At 49.7% G+C, this 26,626-nt stretch overlaps 9 protein-coding genes across 9 annotated transcripts; 3 read left to right on the top strand and 6 right to left on the bottom strand.

Annotated features, from left to right (window-relative positions):
• Nucleotides 1-1,548: 1,548 nt before the first annotated feature.
• Nucleotides 1,549-2,841, bottom strand: GUITHDRAFT_101484 (hypothetical protein; the record flags this gene model as incomplete). Its single annotated transcript, XM_005839964.1, has 8 exons — nucleotides 1,549-1,632; nucleotides 1,840-1,920; nucleotides 2,108-2,247; nucleotides 2,296-2,389; nucleotides 2,434-2,470; nucleotides 2,534-2,592; nucleotides 2,642-2,694; nucleotides 2,748-2,841. 8 exons carry the CDS (start codon nucleotides 2,839-2,841, stop codon nucleotides 1,549-1,551), a joined length of 642 nt encoding a protein of 213 aa, XP_005840021.1.
• An 887-nt stretch (nucleotides 2,842-3,728) lies between these two features.
• Nucleotides 3,729-4,776, top strand: GUITHDRAFT_92164 (hypothetical protein). Its single transcript, XM_005839963.1, has 6 exons — nucleotides 3,729-4,071; nucleotides 4,117-4,193; nucleotides 4,245-4,290; nucleotides 4,382-4,438; nucleotides 4,484-4,522; nucleotides 4,725-4,776. Exons 1-6 carry the CDS (start codon nucleotides 3,895-3,897, stop codon nucleotides 4,770-4,772), a joined length of 444 nt encoding a protein of 147 aa, XP_005840020.1. The 5' UTR covers nucleotides 3,729-3,894; the 3' UTR covers nucleotides 4,773-4,776.
• Nucleotides 4,777-4,907: 131 nt separating this feature from the next.
• GUITHDRAFT_101482 (hypothetical protein) lies at nucleotides 4,908-6,672 on the bottom strand (the record flags this gene model as incomplete). The annotated part of the gene is made up of 10 exons (XM_005839962.1): nucleotides 4,908-5,055; nucleotides 5,102-5,163; nucleotides 5,276-5,407; nucleotides 5,462-5,517; nucleotides 5,563-5,601; nucleotides 5,657-5,711; nucleotides 5,760-5,849; nucleotides 5,894-6,147; nucleotides 6,209-6,365; nucleotides 6,514-6,672. 10 exons carry the CDS (start codon nucleotides 6,670-6,672, stop codon nucleotides 4,908-4,910), a joined length of 1,152 nt encoding a protein of 383 aa, XP_005840019.1.
• Nucleotides 6,673-7,568: 896 nt separating this feature from the next.
• GUITHDRAFT_101481 (hypothetical protein) lies at nucleotides 7,569-9,795 on the top strand (the record flags this gene model as incomplete). The annotated part of the gene is made up of 12 exons (XM_005839961.1): nucleotides 7,569-7,838; nucleotides 7,889-7,933; nucleotides 8,088-8,141; nucleotides 8,283-8,424; nucleotides 8,472-8,558; nucleotides 8,634-8,765; nucleotides 8,808-8,857; nucleotides 8,900-8,968; nucleotides 9,022-9,105; nucleotides 9,168-9,254; nucleotides 9,338-9,374; nucleotides 9,425-9,795. 12 exons carry the CDS (start codon nucleotides 7,569-7,571, stop codon nucleotides 9,793-9,795), a joined length of 1,428 nt encoding a protein of 475 aa, XP_005840018.1.
• Nucleotides 9,796-11,312: 1,517 nt separating this feature from the next.
• Nucleotides 11,313-11,893, bottom strand: GUITHDRAFT_150503 (hypothetical protein; the record flags this gene model as incomplete). Its single annotated transcript, XM_005839960.1, has 3 exons — nucleotides 11,675-11,893; nucleotides 11,544-11,619; nucleotides 11,313-11,488 (listed from the first exon to the last, which is right to left on the bottom strand). Coding segments are annotated over exons 1-3 (437 nt in total), but the record flags the coding sequence as incomplete, so codon positions are not given.
• Nucleotides 11,894-13,382: 1,489 nt separating this feature from the next.
• GUITHDRAFT_101479 (hypothetical protein) lies at nucleotides 13,383-14,069 on the top strand (the record flags this gene model as incomplete). The annotated part of the gene is made up of 1 exon (XM_005839959.1): nucleotides 13,383-14,069. The coding sequence occupies one exon, from the start codon at nucleotides 13,383-13,385 to the stop codon at nucleotides 14,067-14,069; it is 687 nt and encodes a 228-aa protein (XP_005840016.1).
• A 1,991-nt stretch (nucleotides 14,070-16,060) lies between these two features.
• On the bottom strand, nucleotides 16,061-19,803 carry GUITHDRAFT_101478 (hypothetical protein; the record flags this gene model as incomplete). Its single annotated transcript, XM_005839958.1, has 5 exons — nucleotides 16,061-16,440; nucleotides 16,490-16,573; nucleotides 17,262-17,327; nucleotides 17,676-17,738; nucleotides 17,979-19,803. 5 exons carry the CDS (start codon nucleotides 19,801-19,803, stop codon nucleotides 16,061-16,063), a joined length of 2,418 nt encoding a protein of 805 aa, XP_005840015.1.
• A 495-nt stretch (nucleotides 19,804-20,298) lies between these two features.
• Nucleotides 20,299-22,371, bottom strand: GUITHDRAFT_101477 (hypothetical protein; the record flags this gene model as incomplete). Its single annotated transcript, XM_005839957.1, has 1 exon — nucleotides 20,299-22,371. The coding sequence occupies one exon, from the start codon at nucleotides 22,369-22,371 to the stop codon at nucleotides 20,299-20,301; it is 2,073 nt and encodes a 690-aa protein (XP_005840014.1).
• A 3,032-nt stretch (nucleotides 22,372-25,403) lies between these two features.
• On the bottom strand, nucleotides 25,404-26,525 carry GUITHDRAFT_133417 (hypothetical protein; the record flags this gene model as incomplete). Its single annotated transcript, XM_005839956.1, has 1 exon — nucleotides 25,404-26,525. The coding sequence occupies one exon, from the start codon at nucleotides 26,523-26,525 to the stop codon at nucleotides 25,404-25,406; it is 1,122 nt and encodes a 373-aa protein (XP_005840013.1).
• Between the last annotated feature and the right edge of the window lie 101 nt (nucleotides 26,526-26,626).

Below are 26,626 nucleotides of genomic sequence, written 5' to 3'. Positions count from 1 at the left end.
CCTTACCTACCTCCCTCCCCTCCCCTCCCTCCCCTCCCCTCCCCTCCCCTCCCCTCCCCACCCCCCTCCCTCCGTCCCTCCTCCCTTTTGTTGCCTCCTCCCTCCCTTCCCCCTTGCTCTCTTTGACCTCTTCCACTTGCTCCCCTCCCCTCCCGCTTCGCGTTGCTGCTCACCAAGTAGATGGACGAGGGTCGCTGACAAGGATCTTTCATCAGGCACAGGTTCTTGAAATCTTCAGCATCAGAAGAGTAGCCTGCGAGATATCAGCAGAAGCAAGAGGAACAAGGGAGGAGAGAGAAGAAGATGAGGGAGAGGAGGAGGGGAGGAGTGACGAAGGAGAAGAAGAGAAGAGGAAGGGCGGAGGAGAAAGAGGGAAGAAAGAAACGAGGGCAGGAGGAAGAGGAGAGTGAGGGCAGGAGGAGGAGCAGGAGGAGGACAGTGAGAGTGGGGATAGCAGGAGATGTGGTCAGGACCGGCCGGCATGTTTGGCGTCTCTCTTCGCACGGCATACTCGATGAGGGCGATGAAGGAGGAGTCTTGACCGAAGCAGACCTCGTAAGGGTGTTTGCCATACGCGAGCTGAGAGGGAAGGGAATCAAAACCATCTCAGTGTGCTCTGGTTGCTCCCTGTGAGAGGGACGAAGGGACTAGAAGGGGGGAGGATGAAGGTACTAGGAGGGGGGAGGATGAAGGGACTAGGGAGGGTGATGAAGGGACCAGTAGGGGGGAGGATGCAGGGACTAGAAGGGGGGAGGATGAAGGGACTAGGAGGGGGGAGGGTGAAGGGACTAGGAGGGGGGAGGGTGAAGGGACTAGGAGGGGGAGGGTGAAGGGACTAGGAGGGGGAGGGGTGGAAGGGACGTAGGAGGGGGAGGGAGTGAAGGGACGTAGGAGGAAGGAAGGCGAACGGAGGAGGTGAGGACGAGAGCAAGAGAGGAGGAAGATGGAAGGAGTAGGTGAGAGGCAGGACATGAGTCCCACTAGATCTTGTCCTGAAAGTCTGTGATACCTCGAGCATAATCATTCCAGCGCACCAGATGTCTGCAGGCCAGCTGTATGGCTCTCCTTGCAGCCTCTCTGGTGGAGAAGACGGTCAGAGAAGGGAGAAATCAGTTGAGGAGAAGTGACGATGGAGGAGGGGAGGGGAAGGAGGAGGAGGGCGAGGAGGAGGAGAAGGAGGAGAAGGGAGGAGGGAAAAGGGAAGCGGAGAGGGGGGGGGATGAGAAAGGAGGACGTTGAATTGTCTTCACTACCAGGCGAGAGGTATCTTGTGGTGCCAGTGAAAGTGCTGGCCATTTGCTAGGGATCAAAAGAACATGTCAGGCGACGCTGAAACCTCAACCACCACCACCACCACCTCCTCCTCCTCACCCGCCTCCTACTGCTCTCCCGCCTCTTAGTCGCCTCTCCCTCTCCCTCACTAGAGAGACTCTCGTCTATTCCCTCCCCCTTCCCTACTCTTACACTCTCCTCGTCCTCCTCGTACCTCTGGAGATACAGCCTGATTGAGTTCTGAGTCTATCCGACGGCTGAGAGGATCAGGTCATTTCAGGAGTATGAGACGTCTGCTTGCCTCGATCCGAAGTCAGAGATCTTGACGATCCCGTCCTTGGCCACCAGACAGTTGGCAGGCTGAAACGTGCAAACTCAATCAGCACGGGAGGGATGGATGGATGGATGGATGGAGGGAGGGAGGGAGGGAGGGAGGGAGGGAGGGAGGGAGGGAGGGAGGGAGGGAGGGAGGGAGGGAGGAAAGGGAGGGAGAGAGGGAGGAAAGGGAGGGAGGGAGGGAGAGATAACACAAAGACAAGTATCTTCAGCAGAACATCTCCATCTCACCTTCATGTCTCTATGGACGATGCCCTTGCGGTAGAGGTAAGACAAGCCCAGCAGGATACATCTCATGATGAACGACAGGGCCTGCCAACCTTTCAACAGGTTGCATCCTCCTCCTCCCCTCTTTTCTTCCGCTACTTCTCTCCTCCACTCCTCTTTTCCTCTTCAACTTTCTCTCTTCCCCTCCTCCCCCCTTCTCCTTTTCCTTGCGTCCTCCTTTCCTTTGTTTCCAGTCTCCTTATCTTCTGCTCTTCTCCTCCTTGCCTCGTACATCTTCCTCCGGCGCTCCTTTCTTCACGATCAAGTTGTCCAGTGCGCCGAAGTGGCAGAACTCCATGACAAGGAAGGTGGCATCCTCCTTGGGATCATAGTAGCCGTCGAAGAGGGACACAAGGAAAGGACACGGGGACTCTGCGAGCAAAAAACCATCAAGCTCCCTCCTCCCTCACTTCTATCAACCTGCGAGCATCGGCTTCAAGAACTGCATCTCCGCCACGAGTTGCTTCCGCAGCTGCTTGTCTCTGATGTTTAACAACTTTTTCACCGCAATGTCCTGCCGCGCCATGTCACCGGCAACCTTTCCAGCGTTGGTCCCACCTGGTCCGTGGGGAGGTGGCGCGCCTTCAGAACAACACTGAGAGCGTGAAGCATGTTAGAGGAGGAAGAGGAAGGTGGAGAAGATTCTGCTTCTCCCTACCTGCTCGCTCCTCTGCCGAGCTCCTTCCCTAACTCGATCTCGTCGAGGCCTATCCCGGACTTTCCCGAAAGGAGTCAGCAATGGAGGAGCGGAAGATCGGGATCTTACCTTCATACCGAGCAAGTTCAGCCGAAAGTCCTTTATGAGGAGCGACCCTCCAGCTGTTCAGGCAGCTCTCAGGCGCCAACTCAGCATGGAGCGTCCAGAGACATACCGGTGAATGCGAGGCTCGATTTCATCTCGGCCGTATGCTCTTCGTCCTCGTCGGCTTTGATGGCGGTCACTTTGAAATTCGGTCTCCTTTTCATGGTCAACGTCTGACAACAAGACCCTCTAAAGCTGCACGGCTCAAGTCAGTCCGAACGAAAGAGAAAAACAGCAGCGAGCGCGAAAATTCAATCACAACAGCAACAGGGAAATCTTTACCTTCCTCATGCACCAGGTGCAGGTGCTCAGCTCCGGACTTCAAGATCTCTTGTCCCTCTTGAACTCACTCTTGCTGTCCTGCTCCCAACACAGCCTTCCCCAGTTCTGCGGCCTCCTGCTCCTGCTCCTGCTCCTGCTCCTGCTCCTGCTCCTGCTCCTGCTCCTGCTCCTGTTCCCCTCCCGTGTCGGGCAGACGATTTTAAAATGACTATTTCCGTATTCTTATGTACGGACAGGATAGTTTACAATACTGTATACATTTTTAAAACTCATTTACTTCTATATGTTAAATTAATTTATAAATCTAAGTACAAATTTTAGATTCCATTCAGTACCGTGGGGTGTGTCAAAGCGAATCCTCATAGCAAAACTAAAATATCTTTTTATCTTGTGGAAGTTCTTGCAAAATGCACCACTAGCGAGACCAGCCGGAGGAGAGGGGAAGGGAAGGAGAGGAAGGGAGGAGATAGCAGAGCAGAAGTGAGCAGGAAGCACAGTAGTTACTGTAGCAGACGAGAGGCAAGACGGTAGGAGAGCAGCTGGAAGAGAGGAGGAAACGTACAGCAGGTCAAGTGCGAGGGAAGGACTGACAAGGACTGGACGTGCGAGATGGATGGGGATAACATGGATGATTGAGGGAGTTTGAGACATGTTCCTTGATGATAGATGATTGTAGCTCCAGTCATGCTGACTCGTGATTGTCACAGATGCCTCAGATTGAAGAGTTGAACTTAGAGGACCCCCCTGAATATCCTCCGCCGGTGTTCCGAGAGCCACCGACGAGAAGCGAAGAGAAGGATGATGAGAAGGAGGGGGAAAGGGAAGAGACTGAAGAAGAGAAAGCTGCGAAACAGGAAGCCCTACAGCGCGCCCGGAGCCTGAAAGAGGACGGGAATAAATATTTTGCTGCATATGATTATGACAACGCGGTCGCCATGTACACGGAAGCGATCGAGACCGCGCCGGAAGGGGAGAAGGAGAAAGCTGTATTCTACAACAACAGAGCTACATGTTACTTCAAGATGGGCAAACATGACGAGGTAATCAAGGACTGTACCTCGGCGCTCAAGATCGACCCCGATTACACCAAATGTTTGTTACGGAGGGCTCAGGTGCGTTCCTTGCTGTTTGTGACGTTCTCCTCAACTTCAAGTCAGTCGTACGAGACGGAGAAGAAAGTGTGTGAAGCTTTTGACGACTATCAGAAGATACTGAAGCTAGATCCCTCCAACCAGTAGCCCCTCTCTTGCATGCTTCTTCTATGCCTCTGATCGCGATGTGGCAGACTTGCGCTCTCGGGAAGCGCGAGGCTCGAGAAGCCTGCGAACGAGGTGGGAGGAGGAGGAGGAGGAGGAGGAGGAGGAGGAGGAGGAGGAAGAGGAGGAGGAGGAGCGAGTTCGAATGGCTGACGTGGCAGCGCAGGAGCGTGAGCGGCAGAAGGAGGAGATGCTGGGGAAGCTCAAGGACTTGGGGAATACGGTGAGGGATCCTCCGATGCTGTGCCGGCAATCTGAAGGCCAGCAGGTCCTTGGGAAGTTTGGTCTGAGTCTGGACAACTTTAAGGTGATGATGATGATGATGATGATGATGATGATGATGATGATGATGATGATGATGATGATGATGATGATGATGATTGCGATGACGACAACTACGACGACGACGACGACGACGATGGAGATGATGATGATGATGATGATGATGATGATCAGACGGGATCATGATAATCAGACGGGATCATGTTGTTGAAGTCCCTTGTTTCCAGGCGACGAAGAATGCGGAGGGAGGGTACTCGATCAGTTTCCAACAGTGAAGTCAGGGCCAGTGAGGTCGCATCCTAGAATGTTTCTTTGGACGAGGGATATACATTGTGTCTTCCTCGATACCTCGCATGGGTTTGCGACGACCTCGTTTTCCACCTTGAATTCTCGCACGAGAGCAGTCAACTTCATCCGGAGGCCTTAGACAGTGCCTTCAGCAGATGTGTGAACTGCACAAAACTGTCAGTACGATGAGTCCACCTCAAAGTCCTTGCCTGATCCGGCTCTGCCTCCTCCTCCGTCAACCAGGCGTCTATCGACAGGCCTTTGCTGACTCTGCTCGCGTCCTTCACTTCGATCGCAGCAGCAATCTGTCACAAACCTGGGTAGGCGAGGAGGGGCTTCACCCTTGGCTGCTGCTGCCATGTCCGCCTTGAAGACGACCTGCAGCAAGTGAGACGGTTGCAAGAGCTCAGTGGGGCCAGGAAAGGACTCCAGGCGATCAAGAAGAGGAGATGGGAACGTGGAGGAAGGGAGTGATGAATTGATAGCTGACGTCATCGATCATCAGAGCTGTGATGGCAACGTCCGCAACGTCCGCGGGAGTGATGGTCGCCTTCGTCGGCATCTCCTGGGCGCTGCATGGGGAAACCGCGATGTTCTTCATCCCCCCGAGTTTGTTCTCCATCTTGCAAGGAAGTCAAGGGGGACCAATACTCCTTCCAGCAGGCCCCTCACTCACCTTTCCAGCTCGAATGATGAGATATGACAGCCCGGCTTTTTCCAGCAGCGCCTCGCCTGTTCCAGTATGTCAGATGTTCGACTTACTGCCCTGTCGCTGACCAGCCCGTTGCGCTTCCAGTTGCTGGTTGCTGAACACGCCTTGTCCAGGTTTCAGCAAGCACCGCAGCGGTTGGCTGTGCGCACGTACCTTCACCTCCAGCCGAAGAGATCAGGACCATCCTCCTGACATTTGGCATTCTTTTTGCCATCTTGACACGCAGCTCAGGGGTTGAAGTTCACTGCTTGCCCCAGCTCACCTCCACTACACGCTCGACCCCTTGCTTGCTCAGTCTTTCAAAGGAAGTCTCCCCGAAAGGGAGGGATCCCGAATCGCAGTAGATTACAGCCTGCGCCTGCCGTAACTCCACCTGACTTCTCCATCGCACTTCACCTTTATGCCCTCCATCGCGTTCTCGAGCTGCGCATCGTCGAAGACATCTCCGTAGTAGATGTCGAGGTTGGCACCGTCTGTACCAAAGCAGTCTTCGGCCTTGTCGAACTCCTTGGTCAGGATACGAGCGTTGAGCCCCTGCTCCATCGTCTTGAGTGTCATCCATTGCCCGGTCACGCTCAGGGAGCCGATGACGAGCACGGCGTCAGGCCGGATCACCCGCTGGTTGACCAGATCCTCGGCTTCTTTGGCCACTGTAACCACAGACGGGCAACTCTTGGTCAGGCACGTCAAGGACCAGAGCAGATCACGTACGTGCATCGTAGTCTTTGTTCTTGGTCGTCTCTCGCTCCCCGTAGAAGATCCAGCCGTTGCCGAAGCGCTTCATGGTGAGGTCCTCGATCAAGTCGTCGGAGAAGGAAGGGGATTTCGTCGAGGATTTCTTCAAAGGGTTCCCCGGTCCACTCCAGACCTAATAGTGCAGTGAGAATTGCAATGATTTGCTGGCAAAGAGAGCAGGATAGGGAGGGAAGGAAAGGGGAGGGGAGGAAAGGGAGGGGAGGAAAGGGAGGGGAGGAAAGGGAGGGGAGGAAAGGGAGGGGAGGAAAGGGATGTCTTACTTTTCTCTGGGGCTCGGTATCCTGTCCCTGCATGCAGAAGGAGCGGCTGGTCTTGCGAGTGAAGGCATGATGGTTCACCATAGGGGCGTTTCCACCAAGAAAGGCAAAGAAAGGATGGACCTGGAGAATCAAGAGCACACCAAGGAGATTCCCTCGCATCTTGAACCCTGTAGATCACGAAGGTAAGTTACTCAATGACATCGAGTCTTACCCTAGATGCTGCTCCTGCTCCTGCTCCTGCTCCTGCTCCCTCTCCCTCTCCTGCTCCCTCTCCTGCTCCTGCTCCTGCTCCTGCTCCCTCTCCCGCTCCATCTCCTTCTCCTTCTCCCGCTCCATCTCCTTCTCCATCTCCTGCTCCTGCTCCTGCTCCTGCTCCTTCTCCCGCTCCTGCTCCTTCTCCCGCCCCATCTCCTTCTCCTGCTCCCGCTCCATTTTCTTGTCCTTCTCCTTCTCCATCTCCTGCTCCTTCTCCTCCCCACTTCTACGTCGTTCTCGGCCACTTCCCTCCTCTAAACTCGATGCCAGGCGTCAGGCATGTTTGTACATCGAACTTCGAAACTTTGCAATGCGGGAACTTCGATCACCCACAACCAAACTTTCCGAATCTCAAACTTTCAAACTTTATGAAGTCAAGGTGAATCGCAACAAAATGTGCTATGAACACAGAGAGTCGCAACTTGGTCGAGGACGAGGGGAGGGGAGGGGAGGGGAGAGCTAGAAGGAGGGAGAGGCGAGAGGTGAGAGGCGAGGGAGAGAGGAGGGGAGAGGGGGGGGAGAGAGGAGGGGAGAGGTGGAGGGCGAGAGGAGAAGTGAGAGGATCGTGAGAGAGGAGAGAGAGACAGAGAACAGGAGGCAGGGGAGTAGAGGGGAGGCAGACGGGAGAGATCGAAATTGGGGATGACGGGGAGAGCAGGGGATGGGTATGGGGGAGAGCGATGTGGAAGGAGAGACTGAGCGGAGGATTGAAACAAGAGGGGTCAAGAAAAAGAAGCAAGAGGGAGCAAGAGATCGGGTAAAGGTGGAAGACATTGTTGTTGAGGGCTGCTTGCAGGAACATGGAGCCCTCAAGGGACATGATCGACCTTCCCCTCACCACGGCAGAGCTTATGCAGGCCAACCCGACATATGCTGCGACAAGATTCTTGTGCTGTGAATGTGGGACGCCGACGACATGGAATGCTTCGTCCATGTGCCACAACTGCCTCAAGTCGAGGGTTGACATATCCGAGGGGATCACGACATCTGTGATGCTGCAGAGGTGCCGGGCATGCGGTCGATACCTGGACGCTCCCAAAATGTGGAAGAGCTGCGAACTTGAGTCGAGGGTGAGAATATCAGCCTCTACCCCCTCGGCATTCCGTCACTTTCACTGCAGGAGCTGTTGAGCATTTGCCTGAAGCGCATCAAGGGGATGAATAAAGTGAAGCTCATAGGTTGTGCCGGTCACTTCACACCAACTTGTTGAGTTGACGGCTGGCGAGCAGATGCAAGTTTTATCTGGACCGAGCCCCATTCCAAACGGCTCAAGGCAACGCTGCGACGATGAGATTGTTTGAAGTGAAGGAATGGTACAGGTGAAGATCACCGTGCAGAAAGAAGTCTACACTGGCGTCCTTTTGCAGCAGAATGTTGTCGTGGAGATCGTCTTGAAGAACTTTCAGTGTCCCAACTGTCACGAGGCGAGTCCCGATGAAGAACTGAGCGGCCGGGAGCTCCTCGGCTGACTGTCACATTACTTTGCTGTTTGTAATGCTTGCCCACGTGTGCAGGTGGCGGCAAAGCAGGAGTGGCTGGTGGTGGTGCAATGCCGGCAAAGAGCTGAGAACAAGAGGACCTTTTACCTGCTGGAGCAGCTGATCCTGAAGCACAAGGCCCACAAGAGGACGTTGAACGTGAAGGAAGTCCCAGACGGTGACTAGAGTGAAGGTTGTGAGTTGCCTCGGATTCATGTGCTGCAGGAATCGATTTCTACTTTGCCAACTTGAAGCACGCGACGAAGTTCAGCGCGTTTGTTACCTCAGTCATCCCCAGCAGGCGCAAAGCAGGTGCGGAGGGTTGAGGATTGGAGGGGGGCAGAGCTGGGGAGGGTTTAGATGATTTTCTCTTCACTACTATTGCAGGGGGGGACCGAGTGATGTCGCAAGACCTCAAGAACAACGTGGCGAAAATGAAACAAGCCATCCCCATCGAGATCATCCCTCTCTGCAAAGACGACATCTTCTGCCTTCATCCAAAGCAGCACAACAACCTAGGTCATTCTCCTTGTCAGCGCGCGACTCTTGACAAGCTCGCAGGCTGTATTGGCCCCCTGGTTGTAGTGGTCTCAGTCGGGCCGAACCTGAGGGTCTGTTGTGACTTGCAGGACCCACCCGTTGATTGCTCGTAGGTGATGGACTGGCAAAGGATGGAGATCCATGACTTTCGATCGGAAGTTTACTTCAGACAACCTAGATATGTATCGCCTCAGCCACGTCGACCTTGTTTCGTTTGACATGGGCTCCCTCACAGGCGCTCCAAACGATCAAGAATGCGATAGAGTACATCGTGATAGATTGCCATCCTACCGGCCTCGCTGTCGGACAGTTCCTGCAGGTTTGCCCTGCTGCTGCTGCTGCTGCTCCTCCTCCTCCTCTTCGTCCTCACCCCGTCACCAGGCGGAAGTCACGTTGGCAAAGGCGTCGGATTTGGGATCTAATGACATTCAAGTCACTTGCTTGTCTCACCTGGGTGCCATCCTACAGGTAGGCGCCATTACACCATCGTAGACAAACTCCATCCTACTTTTTTCCATCTATTTCCTCCTTTCGCTCATAACTTCTACCAGGCCGGAGATACAGTCTTGGGGTACGACCTCAGCAATGGTACTGAGCCCTACCGGTTGGTTTCTGTCTCGTGATGGTGCTGCTTTCAGCCGTCTTCAACGACAACGAGCTGCAGGATTGGCCGAAGCTTGTCCTACCTGAAGTCTTCATCGTCAAGAAGGTGGGAGTTCCCTTCATCTCGTCTTCCTGCCTGATGGAACCCTCAGGTTCCGCCCACGAGGAAGAAGAGGACGTGGAAACTCAGGGCGCTGATCAAGGAGGAGGCACGCGCGTGCCTGCTCCGCCCGTGTCGTGTGACGTGGGTCGGCAGGAGGAGGGAGTCTACCAGTCGCGCTTGAAGAGCTCGCGCGACGACTACGAGATGTTCCTCAATGACATCGAGAGCGATCCCACCGTCCGCAGGCAGGAGGGCACCAGGAGGAGCGCTGCTGTGCTGACACCTCCTACCGCAGCAACTTGAACCTCTACAAGGACCCAACGATGTGGAGGGTAACGGAGGATGGTTCTGTGATCCCCCCCGCCCGGGAGGAGGATCGGGAGGAAGTTGACCCCGGGCTGGAGGAGCACCTGCTCGACGACCTCGTGCTAGGTGAGCGACCGAGACGACGACGGGGAGGGAGAGGTGGGGAGGTCAAACTTGGAGCAGGTGAGGATTATGATGAAGAACCGTTGGAGGGTGACGGGGCAAGTTCCGACGAGGAGGGGAAGTGAAGGTATCGCTGAGCTGCGCAGAGGCCGGGGAGCGTGGAGGAGGTAGATATGATAGATTCGAGAGGATTGGTCGGGAGGATGTAACATTGATAATATCAATCGCCTTTTCCGCACACGCAGGCCCTTCGCGTCTGCAGGATTTGTCCACGTCAGCCGCCCAGCATTCGTCAGACAGGCGTCCACCTTAGGATGGGAGGCTTTGCAAGTGAAGCCCTTCTTGTCCGCCTTCGTAAGACAGATTCCCGCGTCCACGTCGATGGCTGGAAGGTTGAAAGTCAGTCGACAAATTCTTCTCATTCCACCACCTGCCCTTGTATATCTTCCCTTTCCTGCCCTATCCCTCTCCCTCTCCCTCCCTTCCTCTCTCTGTCCCTGTCTTCAATTTCTCCTCACACTTTCCCCTTGCTTCCACCATCTCTCCCTCGGCCTCCCCCCTCACCCGGTTGATCGTTCCCCTCAGATTGCGAGCATGACTTGCACTGCCCCGGAAAGGCAATCTTGAGAGCATCGCAGTTGTTGATTATGTCCAGCAGATCTTCCTGCAGCCTTATCCTCACTACTCGTAAGCTCCTCCTCCTCTTCCTCCTCTCACCTGGCAACCCAACGAGACCGTCCCGCATGTCGTTTCGCAGTCAACCCCCAGCTCACCAGACACAAGGTGTCGCTCATCCGGCAACTTGTCGAACTCATGAACGTTGGCAAAGTCTTTCGCAGAAGACGGGGAGCTCGAAGAATGAGAAGCTTTGTCGCCTGCGTTCTGAAGGAAAGCATCGCGGGTGAGAACAGGAACGAGGGAAATTTAGATGTATTCCAGAGATTGGAATGCAGGATGGGAGAGGAGACGAAAGGCAGAGGACAGAGAGCGAGGAAGGGACCTGGAAAATCATGAAAGGCTCCGGAGGCACGACATGACAAGGAGAGAAGTCCGCTGCGCACATATGAGCTCCTGCCCAAGGAGGGGGAGCCAAGTTGATTTGAACCTGCTTGAGCACAGTCTCCATGGAAGGCGTTGTCCTTGAGGAGAGTGTTGGCAAGCTGAGAACGAATGAAACGTTACACCTCCTCTTCCGCGCAAGCTCTCCTCTCACCACAAACGGCGCCGCGCATGCAAGGTCCTGCGTCTGAATCAGGTTGTGCCGGTACAGCAGCTGCTGCCCAGCTGGAAGGTGGGGCTGCCACTTCTTCAGCTGCGGGTAGCTGCCAGCATCCTAGAGAGGAGCGTCACTCCATGACGGCAGAGGATCATACAGCTCTGACGCTGCTCTACCTTAGAGAACCACATGTCCACTAAGTTCTCGAACGAGGCCACCCCAGCTTGCTCAAGCACGAAGCCCCCAAGGTGCTCGAGCTCAGCGCACGGCAGCAGCATTCCGCTGACCCCCCTGGAGAATCTCAAGATCGACCAGGACCCCCAGAAGTTGTCTGCCTTGGCGACAGCATATCTGCAGAGACACGCCTCAATCCCTCCCTGCTCCCTCGACCTCCTCCCGTGCTTACCGGATGACATGAAGGGCGTTGGGGCAGACAGACGGCCCCTCGCTCTGATCCAGCAGGAGGACGTGCTGGCACCTTGCTGATCGTCAACCAGTGAGACAGTGTCGCTAGCTCATGACATTTTCTTCTGCTACCTTGCACCTCCTTCAACAACATGCCGAGCCTAACCGTCCTGACAGTCTCTGACGCGGCGAGCTTCGACGTAGCGGCTTGCTCCTCTGCCTTATGCATGTACTCCTTGGCGTTGTCGCTGGAGAAGTAGGAGAAGGAGAGCCTTCCGCTCTCTTGCCAGGACTTGAGTCCGTTCTCAGCATCCCACATTTCAACCGTCTGTCGACTCTGCGGGTTCAGGTTTCCAAGGTGGACCCCTGTTTGTACCCCTCAGCTGATTACGACTGATAAGTGAGGAAACAACCTGTAATCGGCAGGCTGCGGCGCGGTGCCTCGAAGAGAACTTTGTTCAAAACATCCCTGAGCCCTCCTGCTGATCCCTGAAAGCTATCCACCGCAATGGTGAGCCAAGTGCTGCCAGAGGTAGAGAGGATCCTGTTGTAGATATCACATGTCCAGAAAATTATGTGATTAGACAAATGTTCCTGCTTTGATTCCTACACGTCTGTATCGAGGACTCTGCAATTTGTGCCTCTTCCTGCATCATGAAGTCAACAACTGCTCGCCATACTCCCGTCGCCCTCCCCCTCACTCTCACCATGGCTTTCCCGATCACTACTGCCTGGTCCCTCATGTGAGACTGGCAGTCATGCTGCAGCTGGTTGTACTTAACATTGAGTCTGGTGAGCGCTAGGAGGGTCAAAGCGTTCGTGAGCAGCAGCAGTCCGCATGCCGCTGCCGCTCCCCCGCTCCCCCTCCCCGCCATCCCGACCCAGAGCCCCGATGTCCCAATCGATAAAAATCAATGACTCCAACCGATTGAAATCAATTTGCCCGACGTGCTGCATCGAACCGATTTGGATCATACTGGATTCGTCGGTTTGATTCATTGGGGGAATGTGGGGATGAGGGTCAAAGATGGTTTGATGTCCACCCCTCGTTTTTTCAAACGGTGGGGTGGAGAAACCAGGGTGGGTGGCAAAGATGCATAGGAGGTCATATCAGAAACATAGGGGGAAGTACTCCCCATCGACCGAAATCTACGTATATGGCATAGTAGTGGTCCTAGGAATAAGACTATGAGCTATTTTTCCACCCCTTTATGGTCTCACCACCCCGTCGGTATAGATCAGGACCCCTTCATGTATAACCCCCACCCCCTCTTATTCAGCCCGCGTTCGAAGATCGTTCCATCCACATTCCCCAAAGAGGATGGTACCCACCCTCATCTAAGACTCGAGCACCCCACCGTTCCCTCAAGCACCCCTGACTTATCCACCCCCATGGATCAATACCCTCAATACAGTACCCCACTACCCCAAAGTATTGGAAGGTACCCCCAACCATGAGGGAGAGTCCTGGTCCACGTCCTGACATATGAAAGAACCCGCAGGATTCGTGAGGTATGGGGTAGCCCCCAACCTACATTCATTCTGACCACCCCCAAACCAGTTTATCCTACCCCTTCCCACTCGCTTTCTGGTGGTAGATACGAGAGGGGTACCACAAGAGGAAACGAGACCACCCTGGTTGTACAACCCCGCATCTCCGCCACAATCCCCGACGCTCTAGTGAACGGGTGAATGTGATAGCGCACAGCACTGTACAGATATTCAACTGCAGAACAGACAACAGCGACTTGCAAGCAGTCTAACATAGCACAGGGAAGCAGCGTACTCTTGCAGCAGATCACTCCAGCTTGATATACAGGTACCTGAGCCTCACCCCTCCATGATGGGAACAGAGCGACGTGCGAAAAAAGATGGCGATGGCAGTCGACTTTCAGATAGTAATATAACGACGGACCTGTACAGCAAGTGGATACATCAGGTTTGCTCAGAAAATGAGGACAGCAATGCGGCTGTCGCAGGCGAGCCGAGCAGCAACGCAGGCAATCAGGATGGGTCTCCGAAAATGGAAAATGACGACTCTCGGGAGTCCTCCCCGATGGACGATGCTTCTTCCTTGCATAGCTGGAATGCACAGACTGTGGGAAGAGGGACATCTGTTACTTTCATCAAGTGGCTCCATCTGAAGCACTGTGAAGCGAAACTGGCGGGTGCTTCAGACGACGTAACTCCGAGTGAGGATAGCGTTCCGAATGAAGGCAGCGGTATGTGCGCTAGCACCCCAGAGGACATTTCGGATACAGAGATGCCAAGCACTCAGTCGAGAGTAGAAAACCTGCCGGGCGAGTCCGATTTCTACACTCATGCTTCCAAGGAAACGGTCCTGTCCTCATCCTCGTCCTTCCACGCGGAGGATTCGCAATCAGTGATCGACAATTTACCTGGGGAATCGGACTTCTACAAAAACGTTGCAGCCAGATCACCATCGCCAAGAGAGTTGAAGAGCAAGAAGAAGAGCTTGCAAGAGAAAGCAGTAGAGAAAGCGATGAGCGTTGTCAAAACTATTTGAAGGTGCCGTGCATTCGAGTGAAGTGTGTGAGGTAATCAACAGACCGCTTCTTTCAAGGATGAATGAATACCAGTTCTAATGCTCGATGCTTCAACGCTTCAATGCCTGAATAAAGAGATTCGAAACTTGGGCAACATGAGCACTGTACTAGCTCAATTCCTTGCGTGTCTCCTTGCGTGTCCGATCTCCTTGCGGCACGATTTCAGAGCACTGAATCACGTAACTATGACAGGGTAGCTATGGTGTTCTCTTAGAGGCACGAAGGCAGCAAGGGCTCTGACGTCTGTTGGATCTCTCAGTATTACAACCCCTGTTGGGCGACAGTGTTTGCAAAGTATGGGTGGTACGGCCCTGGGTATGTCCTGTACTGGTACGATTAGCTGAACCTCGAGGAGGAACAGGCACAACAGCCCTAATATGATGCACGGCGAGGGATTCTCGCTCAGGCTCGTGCATGATTTCCCTCGACTATGCTGAAAGATGATCGTCAACATCTGTTGCCGCTCCGAGAGACAAAATTCCTTTACTCAAAGTTAAAAGAGACAAAATAGTCCCACGGTCAGTTCTAACTAGTAATGATCTAACTTAACTTTGAGTAAAAGTTATGCGCACTTCGCTTAAATCCGAACGGGTTCGAGTTAGTAGGGATTTAACTTAACTTTGAGTAAAAGTGATGCGCACTTCGCTTAAATCCGAACAGGTTCGAGTTAGTGGGGATTTAACTTAACTTTGAGTAAAAATGGTTCGAGTTATTTACCCGATCCATGACTCTGTGACCTGATTCTCCGAAAGGTTCGGAGATACCAGTCCATGAGTGTGCTCGCCCTGAACTTCTCGTGTGTTCAAGAACTTCTGAGTTGGTCTACGATGTCATCATGATGACTAGTAACAGTAATAGAGAATCGGAAACTGTTCAACTCCGATAAACCTTCTCCTCCATCCACGACGATGGCGGGTACCCAAACAAGTCCTCCTCGCCCCTTCGCTGCCTGCACCCAGTGCCGTCGCCGCAAGACTCGCTGTGACGAGCAGCTTCCTTGCACCCGCTGCCTCCAGGCCGGACGCGGCGATGACTGCTCTCGACCAGAGGCTGGTGATGCCGCGCTCGGGACCCCAACGGCATCACGTGGGCTTCGCCGCAGGTCGAGCAAGGCCTGCCTGGGCTGCCAGCTCAAGAAAGTCCGCTGCGGGGAAGCGCGGCCCTGCGTACGCTGCTGCCGGACAGGGTCCGTGTGCTACGAGGAAGGGGGGCTTCCTCTGGGAGTGGACTTGCAGGTGTATCAGCGGAGGCGAGAGCAGGTGACCCAAGCGTGCGAGCGCTGCAGGAGGTCGCGACTCAAGTGCGACGCCGAGAGGCCTTGCGGGCGATGCGTCAGGTCAGGCCAGACGTGTCTGGACGGACGGAGGCGGAGGCGGAGGAGCGGGGCGATGGGGGATGAAGAGGCAGCAGAGGCCCAGAGCTGCTGGACATTGAACGAGCTCGTCAGCCCAGACAGCATGCCGGGAGTGTACCTGACGGAGGGGCCCTGGGGCGAAGAGGAAGAGCAAGATGGATTCCCTCTAGGAGGGTACCTCCTGTCACCGAGCACGGAGGAGGAGGTCACCTGGGAGAGGCCGGAGAGGCAGGACGATCCTTCACCTTTGTTTGCTTGGTAGGAGGAGGGCTGGATGGAGGAGTGCTTGAGGGACTAGGAATAAAGCAAGGTTGTGATCAGGTTGAGCAGAATTGTCGTGAAATAGGCAGCAGGATCAGGTTGAGCAGAATTGTCGTGAAATAGGCAGCAGGAGGCTGTAAGACAATCGCCACTCTGAGTGAAGAAGTGGGTGGGCTGGTGGACAAGAATATTCTTTCTCGCGTAGCTGGAAGGCGCAGTGATAGAAATGGATGTTTCCTTTCATTAAAATGATCGTTGATCAGGCATGCATCATTAGCAAAGGCTGCAGTCGCAGAGCTAGGATCAAACTCTCCTTCCCCACCAGAGATCTCCCTGCTACCAATCAAACAAAGGTGAAGGATCGTCCTGCCTCTCCGGCCTCTCCCAGGTGACCTCCTCCTCCGTGCTCGGTGACAGGAGGTACCCTCCTAGAGGGAATCCATCTTGCTCTTCCTCTTCGCCCCAGGGCCCCTCCGTCAGGTACACTCCCGGCATGCTGTCTGGGCTGACGAGCTCGTTCAATGTCCAGCAGCTCTGGGCCTCTGCTGCCTCTTCATCCCCAATCGCCCAGTTCCTCCCCTCCGCCTCCGTCCGTCCAGACACGTCTGGCCTGACCTGACGCATCGCCCGCAAGGCCTCTCGGCGTCGCACTTGAGTCGCGACCTCCTGCAGCGCTCGCACGCTTGGGTCACCTGCTCTCGCCTCCGCTGATACACCTGCAAGTCCACTCCCAGAGGAAGCCCCCCTTCCTCGTAGCACACGGACCCTGTCCGGCAGCAGCGTACGCAGGGCCGCGCTTCCCCGCAGCGGACTTTCTTGAGCTGGCAGCCCAGGCAGGCCTTGCTCGACCTGCGGCGAAGCCCACGTGATGCCGTTGGGGTCCCGAGCGCGGCATCACCAGCCTCTGGTCGAGAGCAGTCATCGCCGCGTCCGGCCTGGAGGCAGCGGGTGCAAGGAAGCTGCTCGTCACAGCGAGTCTTGCGGCGACGGCACTGGGTGCAGGCAGCGAAGGGGCGAGGAGGACCAGTCAGCGCCATCATCATTTTGCTACCCTCGACTAGCACGGAGGGTAGTATTATTAGTAGTATAATAGCAGTATTATAGCAGTGTAGTATAGTTGTATTGGACACCGACTTGTAAAGAGAAAGAAAAACATACAAGTTAAAGAACCTAGAATGCTACAACAGAAAGGCAATAATTTTACTAATAAAGGTATAAACTCAGCATCGCCTCGGTTCCGTTTTGAAAATTCAACAAATTCCCCCGTATTTTTGAATTTTTCTGAACGATTTTGGAATCTTCAGCTCATTCACATCACCCATGACCAACAATAACAACAATGAACCATCCCTCGATGTCGACAACATCATCAATTCAGTTCACCAAAACATCAATTTCCAACCGCCTGATCAGAATGACTTTGAAGAAACACTCACCATCACAGATGATGACATATCCCAGATCCTCGACAATGTCACAAATCCCTCTAAATCCAATACTATGAACAATACTGGTAAGAGAAAACCTGCCCTTGCACCAAGATATCTAGAATTCTTCTTCTTCTTCCACAGCAGTGCCTTGAAAACAAATTTCTCATTCTCATCTGTCATGACATCAATGAATGTGATTGGAAATGTTATGTATCTCTCATGTTTGCGACGAACAAATCTTTTAACCTCAGAAAAGGTAGAATGTACGGAATATACAAGACCTTGCATAAATACATTGCTATTCACATAAGACTTGAAGTAAGCAAGAATGTCATCCAATGTCACTGGGATGTTTCTGCATAATACCTTTGTTGTATCGATCCCATTCCTGCTGTCAAATGCTATATCATCTTTATCTGTAGGATATATTACATCCTTGTTATTTGCGAAATATTCAAGCTCCTCAATCCCTCCTGTAATATATGTTTGATCATTGTTCTTGTTATAAACTGTACTATCACTCTTATTTTCCATGCCACATTCAAACACTCCAAGCTTATGCTTGCCTAAGGATCTTGAAGGGCCTATGTGTTGAACACCAAATCCATCAAGGAGATTGACCTTGTGTTTTGTTCCTGTCTTTTTTGATTTAATAACAATCAATTCCTTGTCTCTCCTCGATTGCAACTTTATCACATGATATTTTCCAACATGTTTAGAGGCATATTGTTCTCTTGATAGAGAACCCCGTATTTTTGCAATTCTCTGTTTGTATTCAGCTTCCTCCTTAAGGTTTAACTTTCTGCGCTTCCTTAAGATTTTACGAATGTCTTCCTCATCCTCATCCTCATCCTCATCGTCTTCCTCATCCTCATCCTCATCCTCATCCTCATCCTCATCCTCATCCTCATCCTCATCCTCATCCTCATCCTCATCCTCATCTTCATCCTCATCCTCATCCTCCTCATCCTGCTCTCCTTGTTCCTCCTCCTCTTGACTATCTTCCTGATCCTCTTCTGCTTCCTCCTCATCCTGCTCTCCTTGTTCCTCCTCCTCTTGAGTATCTTCCTGATCCTCTTCTGCTTCCTTCTCATCCTGCTCTCCTTGTTCCTCCTCCTCTTGACTATCATCCTGATCCTCCTCTTCTTCCTCATCCTGCTCTCCTTGTTCCTCCTCCTCTCGACTATCTTCCTGATCCTCTTCTGCTTCCTCATCATCCTGATCCTCCTCTTCTTCCTCATCCTGCTCTCCTTGTTCCTCCTCCTCTTGACTATCTTCCTGATCCTCTTCTGCTTCCTCATCATCTTGCTCCTCTTCTTCATCATCATCCTGCTGTCCTTCTTCTTCCTCCTCTTGACTATCTTCCTGATCCTGGTCTCCTTGTTCCTCCTCTTCTTGACTATCTTCCTGATCCTCCTCTGCTTCCTCCTCTTGACTATCTTCCTGATCCTCTTCTTCTTCATCATCCTGCTGTCCTTCTTCTTCCTCCTCTTGACTATCTTCCTGATCCTCTTCTGCTTCCTCATCATCTTGCTCCTCTTCTTCATCATCATCCTGCTGTCCTTCTTCTTCCTCCTCTTGACTATCTTCCTCATCCTGGTCTCCTTGTTCCTCCTCCTCTTGACTATCTTCCTGATCCTCTTCTGCTTCTTCTTCCTCATCCTGGTCTCCTTGTTCCTCCTCCTCTTGACTATCTTCCTGATCCTCTTCTGCTTCCTCATCATCTTCTGCTTCCTCTTCATCCTGCTCTCCTTCTTCCTCCTTTTCTTCTTCACCCTGTTCCTTTTGCTTTTCATCATCAACCTTTTTTTGTTTTGTCTTAGGAAGAGTTATCCTAGCCTTATCAACTTTTTGTTGCGGATGCTTATCATATTTGTGTTGTAGAATATATGTTCGAGCTTTTCTCTTTCTTGTATCTTTTGTAGGTAGTTTTGAAGAATTTTGTAGCATTTCAGGTAAAATCTCTGATTGCTGCATCGTCCTAGCTATCATAGTGGTTGAGGATGGAGCCTGCTCTTGTTGTTCTTGCTGGATCTTCTTAGATGTCTTCTTGGTTGGGGATGGAGCCTGCTGTTGTTGCTGGATCTTCTTAGCTGTCTTCGTGGTTGGGGATGGAGCCTGCTGTTGTTGCTGGATCTTCTTAGCTATCTTCGTGGTTGGGGATGGAGCCTGGTGTTGTTGCTGGATCTTCTTAGATGTCTTCTTGGTTGGGGATGGAGCCTGCTGTTGTTGCTGGATCTTCTTAGCTGTCTTCGTGGTTGGGGATGGAGCCTGGTGTTGTTGCTGGATCTTCTTAGATGTCTTCTTGGTTGGGGATGGAGCCTGGTGTTGTTGCTGGATCTTCTTAGCTGTCTTCTTTGTTGAGGATGGAGCCTGGTGTTGTTGCTGGATCTTCTTAGCTGTCTTCTTTGTTGAGGATGGAGCCTGGTGTTGTTGCTGGATCTTCTTAGCTGTCTTCTTTGTTGGGGATGGAGCCTGGTGTTGTTGCTGGATCTTCTTAGCTGTCTTCTTTGTTGAGGATGGAGCCTGCTCTTGTTGAGATACTTCTGAAGATTGTTGAGATGCTTCCAAAAGCTGTTGAGATGATGCTTCTTCATTGCTTAGCTTAAGGAGAGTATTATACTGAATATTATTAGAGGAATCGACCATAAAGCTTTGAATTTCCTGTGATGCGCACTGCTTGAAAGTATGAAGTAACATGCAATCATTTTCCACCTCTAGTGATTGTATGCTATCTAAAATTATAGTATTTCTATCCAAGAATTTTTTTACATGAGCATCAAGATAAAATATAGGTAAAAATAATATCAAAGATTTTTCTTTATATACAACAGGAAATACTTAAGGAGGATAAGATATGTCTTATAGACTATTACCATGGGTTGATGAGAGCAAACTTGACATAGAAGGTCTTTGTTTGAATAATAATCCGACTGCTATGAAAATCATAAATATAAAAATCGATGAGATGACCGACAAGGCTTGGAACAATCTATCATGCAATGAGAACGCTTCAGACATCCTTATTGAGAACATTGACAGAGTAGAGTTTAATGCTCTTAGAGTGCTTTCTTTTTACACTTGGGACACCCTTGAATAGGCATCACAATCGTAATGGCGTTTTTGCACTCTAAGTTCTAGGTTTTAGAGGTCGTCACCTCCTAACCCGTCTCCGGTAGTTTCGTTACCGGATAGTGTTTGTCCATCCAACAGCCTTGTTAGGATGTTGAACGCCCCGGCTACATTCCGATTCCACCACCTGCTACAGCAACTATCGTTTGTACAACGAAGCAGATGGTGTCTCATGATCGGGTTGCCAGTTGCCTTTCTTAGGCATCGTCCCTTACAACTCGGACATTCTTGGGAGGTGTAGTGTTCTGGCACTGTTGTTGTTTTGAACAGCGATTCAAACCTTCTCCTTATTCCAATGCCTGGGGTTGGTCCTGCCGAGCATCGTAGCGCGTTTGGATTCTTTCCCCAGTTGCCCCACCCTATAATGATATCTCCATGCCTTTGGACCTCCTTCAAGGCATTCATACGCATAACTCCTGACGCACACCTCGCCTTGCTCAGGTTTGTTTGCGGCCGTTTGAATGTTTCCAACACCCTATGCATGAACCTATGTTCGGAGCTCTTAGTCTTGTTGTAAACCAAGAATTTGAACTCTCTAAAGACTGGATGAGAATAACATTCAAGCAGCATGTGTTCCATCCTCTTCCTGGAACAGGCATAGCGTCGAAACATCTCAGGATGGCATGACCGTTTCTGGAACCGGTTCATCACCTGTGTCTCATACTCCTCTAGGCCGCAGCCTCGGCGCCTCTTCAGACTGGTTCTCAACCTTATTGTCTTATGCGTGTCCATGTCTCTCTGCCCCTTGGTGTAACAGATAGTCTTTATGCCATCTGTTATTGCTAGGATGTCTCTCTTCCCAGGGTCACATCCCAAGAGCTTCGATGTCTTTAGCTCTTCTCTTGTTACCTGCTTGCTATCTTCTTCATCATTGGCCTCCTGACATGCTACCCTCTTCTTCCTGCCAGAGAAGGCCTTCCGTCCAAACATGCTGTTATCGATCACCTGGAATGAGATTGAAACACCGTCCGTTACAACAGCATTGTCAAACATCCATTGTGTTCCCTTGGGATCGTTCTTACGAACAACCCCATCAAGCTCCTTCCATTGACGGCATGTCTTCAGGTTTGTCAAGAAGCTCCACATCTCTGTTGCATACAATCCGGCCTCTCTATTGGATGTTGCCTTCCGGCCAAAGATCTTCTCAAAACTTGCTAGCATATCACCCTTGTTCTTTATATTTAGACTTACTCCAAACTCAGCAAGATAAGATCTCTTGAAATCATCAAGCCTATCCTTAGTCATCAGCAGCTGCGATAAGCCGGATGTATCAATCCGTATGTGCATCGGAACAAACGATGAATAGAAGGGCAGTGGATTGAGCAGCCTCCTCTCCTTATGCTCTACAGAAGAGAAGTCTGTCTCTAAGGCCTGATTTATCATGACCATCTTTGGAAGATAGACCCAAGGGTTGGCCTTCAGGTCATAGACCCTTGGAAAACCGCCCTTATTTATCTTAGAGGGGAATAGAGATGAATAACTTGTTGCCTCAAGGCCTAATCTTTCCATAAAGTCTGGTTCCAGGTCGAGGGATGAGTCATAAATATAGGCATTGGTATATATTGCCGCCACTCTGTTTGCCTCAGACTTATTGAAGCCCTTAGCCAACATATCACATCGGATGAAGCGTTTGACATATTTTGAGAAATGGGCTTCGATGTTGTTTTTATACGCGGTAAGAAGGTTGTCGATGGAATATGCTAAGACATGCGATAGAGAGAGGTCCGTTTCGTTCTCTTTATCATTTGGAGCACGCTCGTACAGCCTCTTATACTCATCTAACATGTCATTGAAGACGTCTATCTTGACAGATTGTTCAGGACCAACACCACGGACTGGAGGCCTTGTTATACCCTGGACTATGCTGCAGGCCATGGATATATGGAAGTGCTCAAGCTCAAGTTCCTTGTCATCTGAATCAAGGGGATATGAGCTCTGGAACCATCGCAGATAATATGACCGGACGAGTATGGACGCATCTGACATGATCCTATGAGCTGCCTTGACAGCATCCTTGATTGTGACTAGGTCCTCACACTTGAAGAAGCCCTTCGCCTTTCGTTTTACAATCCTAATGTTTGACATTCCGCTCTAACATAGTCTCTTGTATGCTTATAATTAAGATCCAAATCCTTATATCCTTTTATGATGTCGATTGCCTCTTCAATACGGTCTGCCAGACACTTCTTTGTTGTCTTGGTTCGGAAGGCTCTCTTCAACAGAGAGAAGACCTCCTCAATGGGGTTGCATCTTGGCGAGTACGGAGGGATATAAAGAGGAACAAGCTTATGCCGTTCCAACAAGCCAACAACCTCCTTAGACCTATGGAAGGCCACATTATCCATAAGGATGGCTTTTGTGCTCTTAGGAAGCTTAGGAATAAGACCCTATAAAAAAACTAAGAATGAAGCCTTTGTAAAGGCCTTGTTTACACGGTTGTAAGAAACAATGCCAATAGAAGAGTGAACAGCCATGACCAATGATACTCTTTCACGTTTTGATACCTTGATTGCGTTGGGTTGTCTTCCCTTGGGGAAGTAGCCATAAAAAGGGTTGCCAACATTGCAGAATGAGGTCTCATCCAGACAAACGATATTGTCGTTCAATAATGGATCTATCGAGGCCTTGAAGTCTGAAAACCTGGCCTTTCTATCACTTGGATTTGTTGGATTGATATGGTGGATGCTGAAGCGATTTGCCTCCGCCTTTGGCGGTCGGCAAAAAGCGACAAAGTCGCGACGCCTTGATATCTTAGATTGTTTTAGGACTCGATAAAGAGATGTCAATGATGGAGAGATGTCATAAGATAGGTTCAACGTATATTGGATTTGCTTTAGATGCATGAAGGCGATGTCTTTGTTTTGATAGAAGAGGTGCTTTATGACATCATTTAGATGAGGATATTTATGACGGCGCTTGAAACGTCGTTTGCGTTTGTCTTTGCGTCTGATAGTCATTCTAAGGTTTGACCACCATCTCTGAATGGTGGATTTGCTAATGCCGGTGATGTATGAAGCCTTCCACTCTCAAACTTCAATGAAAGTTTGAGAGAAAGACTCTTTACATTGTTATAAACTTCAAGAGCCTTGATAACCTCTCCAGCCGGATAAGTTCTAGAATACATCCTTACATATTCAAGTACAAAAATAAGTGTTGCCTGTGGCAAGCTTCGCTTCCCAACATAAAAACGCAAACAACTCTAAGAGCACTAAGATATATGCTAAGATCATCAAGCACAGGTTTGATATTATAGATTGGTCTGTGCTTTCAGCAAAGGATGATGAAGATGCAATTGAATTGTTGAAGGATAATTTGGGTGAGATTGATTGGAAGGTGCTTTCAGCAAACAAGGGTGCTATCGATATCTTGAGAGACAACCTGTCCAATGTTTATTGGAGTGAGTTATCAAAGAATGAGAATGCGTTAGATATTCTGAAGGCCTATCCAGAAAAGATTGTGCACGATTCTATATGGTTTAACAAAAATCCTGATGCTGTGGATTTGCTTGATATATCTAAATGCCACATCACAAGCCCTTTGGACATAAACAATTTTCTCAATAGATTAGATCTTAAGAGATATTTGAAGTTCATTCAAGAGAATGTGACACATATATCAGATAAGCTGGAGCGCACACAATTCAATTTGCTTGACACGATGAATGAGGGCTTGCTCAATATTATCATAGATAAATGTGCATACTCATTTACTGAGGAAGAGTGGTTTGAGATATGTATGAATCCCTTTGTTCTTTAGGGAGTGATTTAGCACATCTAAAGAACCCCATTCTGTTGGTATTGTTTGCTTGTTTCTGCTGATACTGCAAAACATCATAGGATGCTCCAAATCGATCTAACATCTTGTTTATGAACAGTTGCTCATCACTACAACAGTATATGCATCTAATTTTACTATTCTTGTTAAGAAAATCTTGAACAATTAGAATGAATTCTTCATCTGATATAGGATTTGCCTGACCTATATCAAAATTTTTATCCGATCCACGAAAATGGATTCCAACCGATGTTGAGCGATCTATAGATGGTATATTTGTTTTAATAGAATCTGAGAAATCAAAGAACTTATTAAAAATATGATTTGCTGTATAGAAGCTTTCCTCACAGAAAGGGAATTCACAATCATTGGCTATCTTGTAGCTTGACACATCTATTCTATGTATATCGGTTGCTGGCAATAAATAATGCTTGTGAGGAACTATAATTAAAGGAATGATATTATCATACTCCAATGTGTGAATATCAAAATATATCCTAGTTTCATCATCAATTATATTAGATGTTACCATATGATTCAATATCTCAAGCAACCATGTCAAGAATTGTCCAAAGATCCCCTCACTAAAATCCTCCTTATTCGACGTGATAAGAGCATCTTTCAATGCCATCTTACAATATTAATCTTTGGATTCATCACACATATTATAAAAATGGATATAAACAGAAGAACTTTGTTATATTTATGTTATATGCTGCACATTGATGAACAGAATCTGTCATTCAGACCCTTGTTTAACTTGTAAAGTTTTCCGCAGGGGCATGTGTGATCTATCTCATATTCATAACAATAACCACAATATGCCTCATGCCTTGATTTTGCTATGATCACACAGTCTTCAAATACATGATCACAGTTTTTGCACCTCCATACCACATAGTTTTCAGTGCAAACAAGACATATATCCATCCTTCCATTCTCTGACTTTGGCAGCCATTCACAACACATCTGGCATAAGAAGTTATTGTCATTGAACTCTTTTATATCATCATGACATATGTCGAGATATCTCTCAAATATTATGTCTTTGACAGGTGCTAAGATGGTCTTATCAAATTCTATAGAATTGAACTTTTGGACAAATGGATCCATTGTATATAGTATATCAATTTCCTTATATAGATCAATATCATTTTTAGGCCATGGACCTATCTAACTTCTATGTGTTTGGAGATATCTAACAAGCAATAAAAACATTGTTGAGTAGTTACTTAGTTATGTTTTACTGCATTTTTTTGTGATCTATGATTATTTATAATCAATCTTTGTAAAAGATGTATATATAAGATATGTTTAGACATTTACTATAGGATGCTACACATTCATAACATTGTTGCAACATAGTTTGTGTGTTCAATCTTGATTGTCTTCTTCTTTTGCAATGTCACTAACATGCTGGATTCAACAAGGATATTAGCAATATATGCCTCAAACACGGCATGCATCAACCTCATTGAATCATCATCCAGTTTTTTCTTTGGTGCGTATTGCAACACGATCTCATTGATGCATCCTACAACAATCTCACATGGGGTCTTGGGTTCAAATCCATCCAATATCTCTTTTGCTGTCTTGTTGTTGTGGTATTCGGTTATGTAGTTGAAGGCCATTGCTAGAGCAAGATTGTGCCTGTGCAAAGATTCTAGGCAATCCTTCAATGTGATGCTGTTCCTCCTGATGTCCAGCACAGCGCGCATCAGCATATCCATATATGTCATAAGATGCCCTGTGATGCTAGCATATGCCTCCTTGGATACCTTGATGCCTTGATTTAGATATCTCTGGAGCATTACCTCATACGTGGCCTTTGTAATGCCCTGTGCGGATTTATTGGCATATGCCTTGGATTTGATCTTGAAGTCCTTTGGCTTTCCTAGGACATCCTCAAAGAATGCGGCCCTGAGTGATTCATCCCTCATGATAGTCTCCTTGACATTAGATAGAGTGATGGGTTGTTTTCCATTCTGCTTCAATTGGCTGAATATCTCTTCCAACATGTAAGATATGCACGCATCCAGCGCAACATATAGGTCCATGGATGTCTTCAAGGATGTCCTGTTCTTTACAATTTCCTCTATCATATCCACGCTGAATGAGACCTCAATCTCTTCATAGTTGTAGCGTTTGATATTTATCAGATTGCACTCAGAGAGTGTATTGGCGATCCTGCTGGTAAGATGTGTAGCAAGATCACGGCTGAGCACCATATGGATGGCTAGGAACATATCGGGATATGCCTTGACCGCAGTGCGGTTTGGGAGCTGCTCATAGATGCTCGATATAGCATCAACAATCCTCTCAATAAGTGACAGCACAGCATCCCGGCAGAAGATGGTCACATCATTGTTGTTATCCTCAAGAGGCATTCGCATCTCATGCTTGAGGAAGGCCTTGAAATGATCCTCGAATTGTTTTTGGAAAAATTGTGTAATGTGTGGCGGCATTTTTGTTCTTGTTCAAAATGTTATACAACATATTATCATTTTGAATGGCATAAGCACAAATATCGCAACAAATAAAAAAGATTGAATATATGTGTGGCTTA

This window comes from Guillardia theta, assembly GCF_000315625.1.
Source record: "Guillardia theta CCMP2712 unplaced genomic scaffold GUITHscaffold_7, whole genome shotgun sequence".
In the NCBI taxonomy this organism is placed as follows: domain Eukaryota; class Cryptophyceae; order Pyrenomonadales; family Geminigeraceae; genus Guillardia; species Guillardia theta.
The sequence above is the reverse complement of the archived record's forward strand: the minus strand, read 5'-3'. Positions and strand labels throughout refer to the sequence as shown.